This window comes from Petaurus breviceps, unplaced genomic scaffold (assembly GCF_028583685.1).
Source record: "Petaurus breviceps papuanus isolate PSGF00001 unplaced genomic scaffold, PetGlider_PUasm1.0 563, whole genome shotgun sequence".
Taxonomy (NCBI): Eukaryota; Metazoa; Chordata; class Mammalia; order Diprotodontia; family Petauridae; genus Petaurus; species Petaurus breviceps.
The window spans coordinates 730131-744158 of record NW_027186380.1 but is presented as its reverse complement, the minus strand read 5'-3'; the positions used below and the strand labels follow the sequence as shown (position 1 = coordinate 744158).

General features: G+C 46.8%; 1 protein-coding gene and 1 pseudogene across 2 annotated transcripts in view; one reads left to right on the top strand and one right to left on the bottom strand.

The window, feature by feature from the left end:
• The window catches only part of LOC138173106 (zinc finger protein 850-like), a 784878-nt pseudogene that overhangs the window by 68868 nt on the left and 701982 nt on the right, over positions 1 to 14028 (top strand).
• LOC138173092 (zinc finger protein 420-like) overlaps positions 1 to 14028 on the bottom strand; it is a 436800-nt gene that overhangs the window by 5249 nt on the left and 417523 nt on the right. The window contains exons 2-3 of one of the 2 annotated variants that reach the window (XM_069103024.1): positions 9289 to 9689; positions 6978 to 7054 (exon numbers count right to left, since the gene is read on the bottom strand). The exons of the other annotated variant lie outside the window; for it this stretch is intronic. Of the exons in view, the coding sequence (XP_068959125.1) occupies positions 6978 to 7054; positions 9289 to 9322 (111 nt within the window). The 5' untranslated portion in view covers positions 9323 to 9689. The remainder of the gene's footprint in view (positions 1 to 6977; positions 7055 to 9288; positions 9690 to 14028) is intronic. 2 annotated transcript variants of the gene reach the window in all.

Genomic DNA, 14028 nt, shown 5'->3' with positions numbered 1-14028 from the left:
TTGATCCAGCTACTGACAGGGCAAAACTCCCCAGCACTTGCTCCAATTCCTTAAATATTCATCAGTAAGCATTTCCTATGTGGAAAACACTACTAGATCCTAAAAATGAGGAAGTACAAGCTTGGTTCCCATGCTCATGTAACTGGTAATCAAGTAGGAGGGAATGGCATATGTAGAAATAAGGACATGTAAAATAATTACAATATAAAATGGGATGAGCGGACAAGAAACATACTCAATAAGTTTCATGAAACGCCGGTTTCATGGAAGAGATGACATCTGTGCTTTAGAGGACAGCTGCTATAATAAGGGTGGAAAGGAAAATGGCAAGAGCAGGAAAAGCCCAAGGAAGCATAAGCAAGGGTCACAGGCAAGACAGTGCGGCAGGCTTCTGAGCATGGCGTACAGCTTAATGTTGTTAGAGCCCTGTCAGTCTTCTTCGGGAGAAGGTTGGAAAGCAAAAGGCAAATGGAATTACGTTAAGAAAAGAGAACAGTCACCCAGAAACACCTGGCCGTGTAACCTTGAGCAAGTTACTTAACCCCAATTGCTTAGGGGTGGCCAGGTGGCTCAGCGAGTAAGAGCACCGGCTCCAGTGTCAGAATGACCTGGATCAAATCCGGGCTCAGATACTCAGCACCACACCCAGAAATAACTGGCTGTGTAACCTTGAGCAAGTTACTTAACCCTGATTGCTTTAAAAAAAAAAGAAAAAAAAAGAGAACAGGAGTTAGGTGTGGCTGTCCAAGTGTTCACGAGGAGGAGTTCCCAAATGAGTCTGCCAACTCTGAAGCTGAAAGCCCATACAAGCAAATGCTAAACAAGTCTCCATGGGATTTTGGAGCACAATGTGAAAAAAAAAAATAGGAGCAGGGATCTCACTCCCACAGTGGATGAAAAGTGAGCTGATTTTTTTTTTTTTGCCTTTTGGAGGGCAATTGGGGTTAAGTAACTTGCCCAAGGTTACACGGCTAGGTTTTTTGTGTGGGTGTTAAGTGTCTGAGGCTGGAACCGAACTCAGGTCCTCCTGACTCTGGGGCCGGCGCTTTACTCACTGTGCCAACTAGCCAACCAAAATAATCTCTCTCTCTCTCTTTTTTTTTGGAGGGCAATTGGGGTTAAGTGACTTGCCCAAGGTCACACAGCTAAGTAAGTGTGTCAAGTGTCTGAAGCCAGATTTGAACTCAGGTCCTCCTGACTCCAGGGCTGGTGCTTTATTCAATGTGCCACCTAGCTGCCCCAAGTGAGCTGAATTTTTCAGGGGGCTGCAACCAAGACTGTAATGTTTGTATTTCTGTCAAGTCTTAGTAACTATTGCTTATGTTCTAAGTGCAAGATGGTCTTCCCTCTAAAAGGAAGGACAAAGGAGCCTAAGGAATGGTTCTGACCTTTCTAAATTACAAGGAAGGATGATGTACTCCTGAAAAAAGTTGGAAGGGCTTCAATATGAAAACTATAAAAGAAAAAGGATCTTAAGAGGGAAGGGAGAATCTTGAGTCTGTGCTAGCGGGCTGGAGAACAAACAAGGGTCACAGAAAGTGCAGAAGGAGGATCAGTAAATACTTGTAGATGAGAAACAGATGAGGATCTTCACAGACAACAGGGAGTCATACATTCCAAAGAGAAATCAGCAGCTTCTCTGCCGATGAATGGTGTGGCTCGGATCAGAGGAAGGATCAGAGCAAGAAAAGAAGGTCCGTGGTGGCTGGTGACTCCCAGCTGAGGGGAGCCAAGGCAGCTGAGAACAACAGAGACGCCTGTTTTCTTCCTCCCCAAAACTAATAAACTGGATGATTACCACCCACTTATGTTGATTCATGAGGACTTAAGTGATGTTGCCTGAAGGAACAGGGAAAGCATCACTGGAGAAAACAGTCTTAGAAAAGAAATGGAAATGAGGGAGACTGTAGTGTAATATAATATGATGTGATATGACATGACGTGACATAACTAGTATAGTATAGTATAGTATGTGTTTCTTTTATTAAAAGGCAGTTATGTGGTACGGTGGATAAAACACTGGGCCTGGACCCCTGGGCAAATCACTTAGCCTCTATTTGCCTCCATTTCCTCAACTGTAAAATGGGAATAATAACAGCACCTGCCTCCCAGGGTGGTGAGGACCAAAGGAGGTCATATCTACACAGTACTAAGCACACAGTGCCTTGCATGTAGGAGGTGATGACAATGATGATCATCACATCTGTCCCATCACCTCCTCTCTCCCCTCATCAGTGCAAATTCAAGAAAGGAAAACAAAGCAGAACAAAGCCCTCCATCCGTAGCTGCAGGTGGCCAAGCGCATTCTCATAGCTGCCACGTCCACAACCATAGGCCTCTTACTGCACCGGGGCTCATCTCTCTGATAGGAGAAGAGCAGGTGTTTCATCCTTGTTTTTTTCAGATGGGCAGTTTGCCACTGGAGTGATGAGCATTCTAAAGTTTTTCAAAGTTTTTTTTCTTCTTAATGCTACCATTAGTTCATAAAAGTCCTCCCAGTTTTCTGTGAAACTATTTCATAATTTCTTCTGGCACAATAATATTCCATTCCACTCACATACCAGTTTATTTAGTGCTTCTCCACCAGCACATCCTCTTGGTTTACAATTTCTGGCTATCATAAAAAGAGCTGCCATAAATCTACATAGACTTTTAAAACAGGAGTCATTTTCCTCTTTCTCTGATTTCTCTCATGTATACAGCTAGTACTAGCTGGGTTAAAGATTATAACAGTTTAGTAACTTGGGCACAATTCCAAACCAGGGATCCTTAACCTGAGGTTTTCAAACTTAGAAAAAAATTTTTATAACTGTATTTCAATATAATTGGTTTCCTTTGTAAGTCAGGAATAGAATTCGAGGTATGAGAAGTAACAAATGAAAAGTCTGGAAACTGGAAGATAGGTCACTCTTGTGTGAGTGACTTCAAGGAGACCAACGTCACAGCATCACAGAACTCATAGCGGGGATAGAAGGAGACTGGAAAGGTAGGACAGGTCAGGAAAGCTTTTAACAGCCACAGAGAGGATTGTGTATTTGATTCTAGAGGTAACAGGGAGCCAGTGGAGTTGATCAGACTTGAGCTTTAGGAAGATCCCTCTGATGGCAGAGCAGGGGGTGAGGGGAGAGGCAGGAAGGCCAAACCAAAGCCTTGTGCGATAGTCTAGGCACGAGGTGATAGGGGCCTGCTCTAGGTAGCAGCAGTATTAGAGGAGAAAAGGGGAGTATGTAAGAGATTCTGCCAGGGCAGAATCAACAGAACATGGCCAGTGAGAGTGAGGAGACAGAGAGGACATCTAGGCTTGTAGCTTGAGTCACTGGGATGATAGGGATATCCTCCAAAACAATAGGAAAGTTAGGAATGGGGGAGGGCTTGGAGGTAAGACCGTGAATTCATACTGAGTTAGAGATGTCTAATAGGGAGATGTAGATGCAAGACCAGACATCAGGAGGTAAGTTAGGGCTGGACAAACAGATCTGATCCAACCATTCCATAAAGCAATTTGGATTTTGCAAGAAAAGAAAGTTAACTTGGAAAGCAATTTGGGACTACGCCCACAAAGTTTCAACCTATGTATCATGTAGTATGTTAGTTTCTGGTTCTAATACCTACGTCCCTCATTTCCTTTCTTCCTAATAAGTTTGTGGGCTTGGAGCCTTTTGCGGGGTGGGGATGCGGGTGGGGACAGTATTATCATTTGTATTATACTGACACAGTCTAACCATGAACAATTAATACCTTTTCAGTTATGAAGGTCTTTCTCTTATTTCTGTAAAAAGGGTTTTGTAGCTGTATCCTTCTTAAAATATAAGGTATCAATAGCTCAATTCCTAAATATTTTGTGCTGTCTATAATTATTTTTTTAATAAAATTTTTTTTTTGGTGGGAGGAGTATTTACAAGGGAAAAGAGAACATAGAAATTCAGAAAAAATGTACCCATGGTATTAGGTAATTTTAAGTACCTATAAAGAAAACGACTTGGCTTAGGCACGATCATGAGGAATAAGCTGGATCCAGGAAACTGTAATAAGAGAGATGAGTTTAGGGATAAGAGGAACAATGCTGGTAAAGCCAGCAATAACGATAATAACATTAATTATATTATACTATGATGGTTATTATTAGCAACCACTGTCACTTGTACTGGGCGTGAAGGCTTAGTCTGTGAACAAGAAAGCGTTTAAGGACTTGCTGTGTGACAGACACTGTAGCGAACACAGTCCCTTTATCACATTTTGATGGGGGAGAGAACATGTAAATAATTGGCTACAGAGAAGACACAGAGGGAGCAGATGATGGGAAGGCAGCTGGGGGGGCCTGTGAAAGGGGGGGTGGAGGGGATTTCAGGTGAATCTAGAAGGAAGCAGGAAGACTAAGAGGTAGAGGCGACAGGGCCAGAACAAAAGCAGGAAGACAGCAGAGAGGCTGTTGTGTCTGAGGAACTCTAAGTAGGCCAGTGTCGATAGGTTGTAGGATGTGTAGAGAGGAGCAAAGTATGAGACTGAAAAGGAAGGAAGGGGCCCAGATATTCAGAGCTTTAGATGTTCACCAACAATATCTCATTTGATCCCCACAACAAGTTTAAGGAAGGTCCTAGGAGCACCACCACCATTTTATAGTTGATAAAACTGGGAAGGGGTAAAATGACTTTTCCCCTGTCACTTGCCCCAATAGGAATGATGGGAGTTGAGATTCAGACCCGAGTGGCTCCTGCCCACTTCACACTAGACCTGAGATGGGCACCTCTACAATTGGTGGGAATTTCCTGGGGAAATGAATCTATTCATCTTTGGAGCTCCCACCGTAGGGCCCAACCCAGGTGATTGGTGTGTGAGTCTAATTGAACTAGCCCCCTCTAAGCACTGGTGATGCTATTCAAATGCCAAACAAACCCTTGCCTAAAAGACTGTTATGAAGAACTCACACCAGGCAAGCATTCACATGGTGGTCAAAAGGAGTGATACACAGACAGTCTCAAGGTCTCTCTTAAGAACTCTGGAACTGATTGTGGGACATGGGAGACACTGGCACAGGACTGTCCAGCATGGCGTGCCCACATCAGAGGAGGGGCTGTGCGCTATGAGCGAAGCAAAATGGGAGTAGCTCAAAGGAAACGCAGGATCCACCCCAATGTGCACAGGGACGATTTGTGTTTGACCTATGCTAGAACGCTCTGAGCTCACACTGGTCTGATCAGCCACGGTAGGACACACTATAACTTGACTCTAACATAGCAAGGTCATTTTTGGTCCTCTGAGAATGAAGGACAACCATCATTCCACACTCATCCTTCAGGGACAGATGAAGAAACTGAGGGCAACAGGATGAAGTGACTTGGCCGGGGCTACAAAGCTCCCAAGTTCTGAGGCTGGGTCTGAACTCCACTGCACCAGCTAGCTTCACTGACTACACCAGCCCCAACTACCAGCTCCTCCACTGTCCGCACAGCATTCATCGCCTGTTCAGCTCCTCTGTCACTCAATTATTAAATGTCTGACAGGTGCCAGGCGCCGCGTTAAGCGCCAGGGATACAAAATGAGGCAAAAAGGTCCCTGCCTTCAAGGACCTCCCAGTTACTGACAGACCCCAAAGAAATACCAGGTGATTTGGGGGGACGAGGGAACCAACCAACCCACAGGGCAGGATCAGGAAAGGTTTGGCATAGAGGGTGGCACTAGCGCCAGAGAAGGAAGGGGGAGCAAGAGAGTTTGGCCTGGGCACAAGAAAATGGGGCACGGAGGGTTGTGAGTGAGGCACAGTCCAAGGCCAGACTGACTGGACCAGGGTTGGGGAATCTGCAGCCCCAAGGCACATGGGGCCCTCTAGGTCCTCAAGAGTGGCCCTCTGACTGAAACCAAATCCAGAGGGCCCCATGCACCATGAGGCTGCAGACTCCCCAACCCTGGTCTGGACTAGAGAGGGAAGAGCGATATTAAATGATGCTGCCAAGTTAGCTCAGGCTCTGATCATGAAGGCCTTTCAGTGCCCACTGAGGGCGCTGTTTTCTGTTTGCTCCTTCAGCTCAGACAGCCATGGTCAGAAATACACCTAGTGCAGTCACACCATCATCTGACAAATCCATGCAGAGAGATCCTTCTTTCTCTGCTGGGCCTTGTCTCCCATCAGTCCTCTCTGAGCACAGAGACTGGATCCTGGACTCGTTTGTTGCACAGGACTTAACTCAGTATTAAGCATAAAGAGGTCTGAATAAATGATAACGTTTAACATGTATACACCATCTTAAAGTTTGCTGAGTATTTTACAAATGTTCTCTCATTCGATCCTCACGACCCTGAGGGGTGGGTGCTGTCATTACCCTCATTTTACAGATAAAAAGACAAAGGCAGACAAAGGTTAGATGACTTGCCTAGGGTCACACAGCTAGGAAGAGTCTGAGGTAAGGTTTGAACTCAGATTTTCCTGCCTCCTAGCCCCTGCTAGGGGCTTCTAGGTTTCAAACACTCTTCCAACGCTACCCCTCAGTATAACCTGAACCAAATTAAAATGTAACTGGGAAATATTTGACAAAATAGATGGAAATACAAGAGGACATGGATAATGCTAATATGTGGTCTTCTGGGACAGCGCCAAGTTTGCCGTCCTCGCCTATGTGAATGATGGGGTGGGAAGGACTCAAAAGGCCAGTACTCGCTAAGGAGGGAAGCTTCTGTATACATTCACAAAGCCTGATTATGGTTTTTCTGAAGGGCCAAAGTGGCCTTTCTGCCCCTCCTCGGTCTGGTCCTAATGCCTCATTCTCTGGGAATCAGTTTCCTTTGGAGCCAAATGAGGGAGTTGGAAGAGATGACTTCTAAGGATCTACAGACTCTAAGAAACGTCTATTATCTGTCAGAATAGGTCAGGGCTTTGGAAAGAAAGCAATGCCTTGGGCTTGGGTCCAGAAGAGGACTTGGGCAGGCAGAAAAGAAAGGCAAGGGAAAGATATGTCCACACATGTTGGCAACAAACAACTCACCTGGAACCTGGCCAGCCTACCAGCTTCTTCCTCTTCTGTACTTTCTCCAGGAAGGCCAGGGTCTTGAAGAGACAGGGCTACAGGAAAAAATGGAGCCATGAGACATATGATGTAGGGTGGAAATCCCTAGAAAACATCCCATGGCAGCTGCACCCTGGGAACTGGAGGGAGAAGCACCAGAGCAGGACAGGTGCCAAGTTTACCAGGACACACACCAGGAGAACGCACAGCTCTGTGTCCATATTCCTGGCACACAGCAGGCCCTCTGAGCTATCAGCTTTACTATCAGGACAGGCAGTGTGGTATGGTGGCAAGGACCCAGAATCAGGACTCAGCAGATCCAGATTCTAGCCTGGCTCTGCTATTGACCAGAGGACTGTCAGCAAGACACTTGCCATCCAAGCCTCAATTTCCACAACTGCAAAAAACAGAATGACAAAAACTGACTGGCCTGCCCCAAGGAGTTTTCTGAATTAAATGAGGTAATAGAAACAGAAACATTCTGACAAGCAAAAATACCACCACAATCACCCTAACTCCGGGGCAGCAACAGTTGAAGGGCTCTGGAGGGAGGCTGGAGAAAAACTCCACTTGCCCTAGAAAAATGGGGTCAAAGAGTGGGACTCTATGACCCGGCCAGAGGCAAGCACCCGAACAGGGGCCCTACTCTAGGCTGAAGGCGCCCAGCAGGCTCCAGGCACACCCAGGGTACACCAGAGTCAGGGATGGAGAAGCTGTGCCCCAGAGCCCTTCCCAATATCCCCACCCACTGGGATATACTGCTCTACCCAAGGATACCTGGAAATACAAAGGTCTTGGGACACTGGAAGAAGGCAAAGCCTCATGGGGTTGCCAGTAGCTTGACTCCTTATGCCAACCCACTTGAACCCCCCTGAAGTGGCTTGCCCACGTCTTCCCTACTGCAGTGGCAGGTATCCCATAGAGACGGTGCTCAGAGAGAGCTGCAACCGACTGTTCTGCACTCCACACACCCTTATCTTCATCTCATCTCATCTCAGTGGTGGAGCAAACAGAATGCTGGACTTGAATTCAAATCCTGCCTCAGATACCTTACTAGCTATGAGACCTTGGATAAGTCACTGAAAAAGGCCTTTGCCTCAGTCTGCTCATCTGTAAAACAGAGATGATAAAAACAGCACGTGCTTCACAAGGTCGTCATGGAGATCAGATGGGATGCTATGTGTAAAGCACTCTGTAGCCCTGAAAGCTCCACCACATTAATGCCAGGGGCGTTAAGCTCTGACCCTGGCCGAAGACGTCCCATGATTTAACTGGCCCATCTCTCCTCTGCACAAGGCCTTCCCTAGGCACTGCTGCCAAGGTCCCCGTCCAGTGTGCCCAGGCTGCAAGGGCAGAACCCACAGCTGGTTCACATCAGGCTCTGCCTTGACGCTCCGAGGAAGCCTCAGAGGTCTCAGCCTCCTCCTGCTCTAACACAATCCTGTTGCTCAGAGCTGCCTTCCCCACCTGCAGGTGGGCTTGGAGGATCAAAAAAAGGGCCCTGGTCTTGTCCTTTTCTGAGTGGTCTTCTGGACTCCATTTGTATTCCCATCTTGAGGTTACTGCAGTATAAGGATGGTGTAAGGTTTTGGCCTAAACCTAATTTCTGTCCCAATGCTTTCTTGGCCTGTTCTAGTAAACACTCTCACCCACGATTTGGATGGAAACCTGAGTGGCATGCTTTATGCCAGACTGATGGATGTCACCAAGCTGAGAGGGACTGCTGATAACGCAGAAGACCCAGAATCCCCAAAGACCTGGGCAGACTGGAACAAATGGCCAAATCCAATGAGATTAAATTAAGTGGGAATAAAAGGAAGACCCACACCTGGGGTTCAAACAGTTGTCTTCAAAATTAAAGCCTGGGAGAGACCACACTAAATAAGAAAGCATCATTCAAAGATGTGGGCTCTGCAAGCCCCAAGGGAGAAGTCCCCCTTCAAGTCCTGTGGCATAAAGGGCAGGTCATTGTATTTTCTTTTATTCTCTCTTACTATTTTAGATTCTTTTAGAAATGTCAATCTAGATGAACCAAACTAAGAGACAAAAGGCTATAGGCTAGCATAAAAACAAATCCTCGGGCAGACCAGAGATGGGGATCAGAGCCCAGAGCCAGTGGAACTGGGGCTGAGATGTGTGTATGTTGGGGACAGGTGGGAAGAGAAATGGAGTTGAGGTCATCAGAAATGCCAATTCGTTCCTGCTGCCGACCCCCTTCTCCCCAGTGGCGGGCTTTCCCTTTTCCCACACACTATAGACTCCCCGACCCTCAGACCTGGGCAATTCTCACCTCTCTCTTCAATCCCGAGAGCCCAGTTCTCCATAGTCACTCCTTCCTTGATGTATCCCCAGGCCGTGGGGTAAGAAACCACAATAGAGCCAACAGCTCCAGATCTGCTTGTTCACATCAGGTTCTGCTCAAATGTTCTGGTGAAGCCTCAGAGAAGACACAGCCGCCTCCTCCCACAGAACCTCGTTCCCCAGAGATATCTTCCCCACGTTCAGGTGAAGCTGGAGGATCAAAAGCAAGGCCACTTGAGACAGGGCCTTGACTCTATCTTCCCAGCCATGAGTTCCTGCAGATTCTACCAAAGGGCTGCTGGGGCCAGAGATAGGCTGGAGTGGGCAGGAAGAATCTGCAGCCTTAGATGCACACTCCAACCGAAGGCACTGCAGACGTGGCCAGAGACCCTAAAAATACAGATGGGGCTGTGCTGAGTTTCATTCATTCAAAAATTTTTCGACCAAGACTTAAAGCAAATTTATTATGTGCCAGATCCAATATAAATGCTTAAAATCTAGGGCAGGGATCAGCAAAGCTCTCTTTCAGAGTCAGAAGCAGTTCTTTAAAGACTCTAATTTGACTCTGGACCAAAATAATGCCTGTACAATTTTTTATGGGTGTGTATCTCCAGATACACACACAAATATTTCAAGGACACATGATTGCATCACTGTGGGTATGCCCCCATCAATGCAGATGACAACCCTCTTATTCCAGAAAAATCTGTCAGCTCCCATCAGTTTATCCATCATCTTTATGCTGTGGACATTGAAGCTCTCTATTCAGCCTCATGCTCCCTTCTAACCTATCACAAACACTGCAAACTGTCTCCTGGGATTTTCAGAGTCCCAAAAAAGTCTACAACTCAGAATATCCAAAACACACGTGGCTCTTTCTCCCCAAGGTCCTTAGATCCGTAGAAGCTACCCTCCCCCACCTTTCTAATTTCATTTTATTGTTTTGCTTTTTGGAGGGGGGAAGCCAGGGCAATTCGGATTAAGTGACTTGCCCAAGGTCACATGGCTACTCAGGTCCTCCTGACTCCAGGGCCGGTGCTCTACTCACTGCACCACATAGCTGCCCCACCACCATCTTTCTAGCCAAGTGAGTATACAACCTTGGGATATATTTAATCAGTTGCCAACTTTTGTTTCTACCTCCACATCTTCTGTATATTTTCCTCTCCCTATTCAAAGAGCCACCATCCCAGGGTCAGTGAGTGTCCCTTCCTCTTGGCTCTTCCTACCTTCCCAGTCTATTTACACTTGATGTCTCCACAAATTCTTCCATCCAGTGAGGAAGGTCTTTGCTATTCCTCCAGCAGACATTCTATCCCTCCCCTCTAAGAGTCTTTATTGGCTGTGTCCCTTGCCTGGAGCATCCATCCTCCTCATCTGCATGTTCTGGCTTCCTTCAAGTCTCCACTAAAATCCCACCTTGTACAAGAGGTCTTTCCTGGTGCCCCCCTTAGTGCCAGGGCCTTTTTGTTGTCTTCCCCATTCGACTGTGAGCTCTTCCCAGAAGGGGCTGTTCTTCTGCCTCTCCTGTCTCCACAATGCCAGTGACGGACCACTGGTTCAGGCTCTCACCACCCATCATCTAGACAGCAGGCAGAGCTTTGTTCTTACCATCACCCCCAAGCCCCTCCTCTTCCATCTTCATGATCTCCAAGTTGCCTTTATTTCACGGTAGCCTTCAATCATGTCATCTTTCCCTCTGACTTAACAACCTCTTATCCTTTTCTGTGCCCTCACTGTGACCCTCCAACTCGGTTCTTCCCAACCCAGGCTCTTGCCTATATATACGACTATGCTCTCACGCCTCAGAAAGAATCAATTCACCTCTACACTATGGTCTATGTTCCAATATCCTGCCCCTTTGACCCACTGGTAGTCACGCCTCGCCAAACCTCATCCCTGGATCGCTCTCATCACATGCCACCTGCACTCCTACAGAATGCTGACTGGATTGGATGAAAGGCACAGAATGAGGCCAGTTGGGTCTACTACGTGATCTTAAGCGGGTCATCTCTGCAGCAAGGCCATCCTTTCACACCTTCCTAACGTCCCTCTTTCCACAGCAGCCAATCCAAACTTGACCACCTCAAGCTTCCCCCTACTTTTTCAGCTAAGGACCTTACTACAAACCTCACTGAAAAAATTAAGGCCATTAAACTGGAGTGTCTTCTTCTTCCCTCCTATCTCATACCCCTCAGACATCTTCTTTCACCATCTCTGCCTTCATCCTTGTCTCTCACAAAGAAGTAGCCCTTATCCTTGCCAAGGCAGACCTCTCTACATAAACCTTACTACACCCTATCCCATCTGCTCCAGCAGAGAACCCCTAGATCAGGGGTGGGGAGCCTTTGGCCTCCAGGCCACCTGTGGTCCTCTAGGTCCTCAAGTGTGGCCTTTTGACTGAGTTCAAGTTTTCCAGAACAAATCCTTTTATTAAGGGGATTTATTCTGTAAAGTTTGGATTCCGTAAGAGGGTCGCACTTGAAGGCCTAGAGGGCCACATATGGCCTGGAGGAAGCAGGTTCCCCACCTGGGCCCCTAGATTATCCCCATTCTCTTATCTTCAACTTTTCATGGACTTGCTCCTTCCCTAATACCTGCAAACACACCCATAACACCCAAACATAACCTGAGCCTGAAAACTTCTTCCCTGATCTTGAAATCAATGCTGTCATCCTTTATCTCCCCTACTATGTGCCACACTGTGTTAAATCCTGGAGACAGAGAGAAAGGGAAAAGACAGTCTGTGCTTACAATCCAGAAGGGCAGACAGCATGTGAAACAACGCTGTACAAACTAGTAAAATACAGGATAAACTGCAGCTCTTCAGCAGAGGGAAGGCACTAGAATTAAGGACAAGGAAAACTGCCTGTAGATGCTAGGATTTTAGCTGGGACATGAAACAAGCCAGAAGGAGGAAGCGCAAAGGAGAGAGAATTCCAGGCGGGCAGGAAAGGGCCAAAGCCAGTGAAAGCACCCTGAATCAAGAAATGAGAGTTTCCTTAAGGACCATTAGGAAGGGGCTGAAGTGCAGCGTGCAGGAGGCATTTGGTGTGGGTCAATGAAACTGGAGATCCCTCAGACCCTCAGTGCCGCCATTTCCTCTCCTCTAGTCCTTGGCAATATGGCTTCCAATCTCATCATTCAACTGAAATGACTCTCTCCGAAGTTACGGATGACCTTTACTGCCAGATCTAACAGTCTTTCTGGTCCTCAACTTTCTCAACCCATTTACTAGATGTGACACTATCAATCTCCCATCCTCTCTAGGGCTCCATGACGCTGCTGTCCTGTCTGTTCTCCTCACTGGTCTGAATGCTCTGTCCCAGTCTGCTTGGCTAAATCTTCATCCTGTGGAATGCTGTGGGGCCCTCTCTTCCTTCTGTACTATCTCACTCAGTGATCTCATCAGTACGCAGAAGATTCCCATGCTATAGATTTAGTTCTAATCTCTCTCCTGAACTCCAATCTTGCATCACCTACTGGCTTTTGGACAACTCAAGCCGGACATCCCTTAAGCATTTCAAATCTAATGAGTCTAACACATAATTCACCTCCTCGGCTTCCAACTCCCCAATCTTCTTTTCTTCCCATTTTTCCTATTACTGTTAAAGGCATTCTCCCAGGAACCCAGGTATAACATTTGGCATAACCGACAAAGGGAACTGCCAAGTCCATACTGGGCTTTTCTCCTGCCAAGGTTCCAGGGACAGATCTGTGAGAACCTTGAGTCATAGGAGAATGAGGCAAGTGGGAATTTAATTATAAACAAAAAAATTATCTTCTATACCATTAAATATATACACACATTTTATATACACCTGCACACACATATATGCATACACACACAAAAATATATATGCATACTCTGTCTTTAATTTAAAAAAAATGTTTTTTGGTTGTTCACATCAGTAATTTCATCAGGGTAATGAAATTCTGGTGTGGACACTCCCCTCCTTAATGCAGATAGTGAACTTGTTTATCATAGTGTAAGAGAGTTGCCTAGTACACTGAAAGGTCAGAAAACTTGTCCCAAACCAGTAAGCACCAGAGGCAGGCTTTGAACCCAAGTCTTCCTGATGTTAAAGCTAGCCCTCTATTGACTACTCTAACACAGCATCTTATCAATCTCCATTCTCCAAAGTCCTACTTGGATGTCAGTCGGCTGCACAGTGATAAAGAAGTCCTATCAGACATTAGAAAGTTGTCTCCAAATTTATTTTGGGGGGAGAAGGGGGGACAGTGAAACTCATCAAAACCTGTGTTTGCAATGGGTATTGGTAGAAAAGGTAGACACACCAATGAAATCACAGCTAGATTTTGCGATGTAAAAACAAAGGGCAGCTCTGCTTCATGTGGCCCATGGAGACCCCCCTCCTGCCCAAACCATCCCAGGGAGTGTTAGGGTTCTCTCCCTTCACACAACATTGCCTCCAGGACAGACCTCCTCCCTCTGTCTCACCCAGATCACTCATCTCCCCAATCCTGAACTTCCATAATTCCCTAGCAGGTATCTTCGGCCAGAACGGGGAGCCACATTACCACACTCGTGTCCTTCGTGGCAGAAGCCCCTCATCTCCTCACACAGGTGCCTCTAGCACCTCTACAATGCCAAGTCCTGGCCCCTCCTTACCCAGTGTACTGCCCTGAAAACCTCTTCTCACCCAGGCACACTCTTCACGCCCCCCCCCCCCCCCCCCCCCCCCCCCCCCCCCCCCCCCCCCCCCCC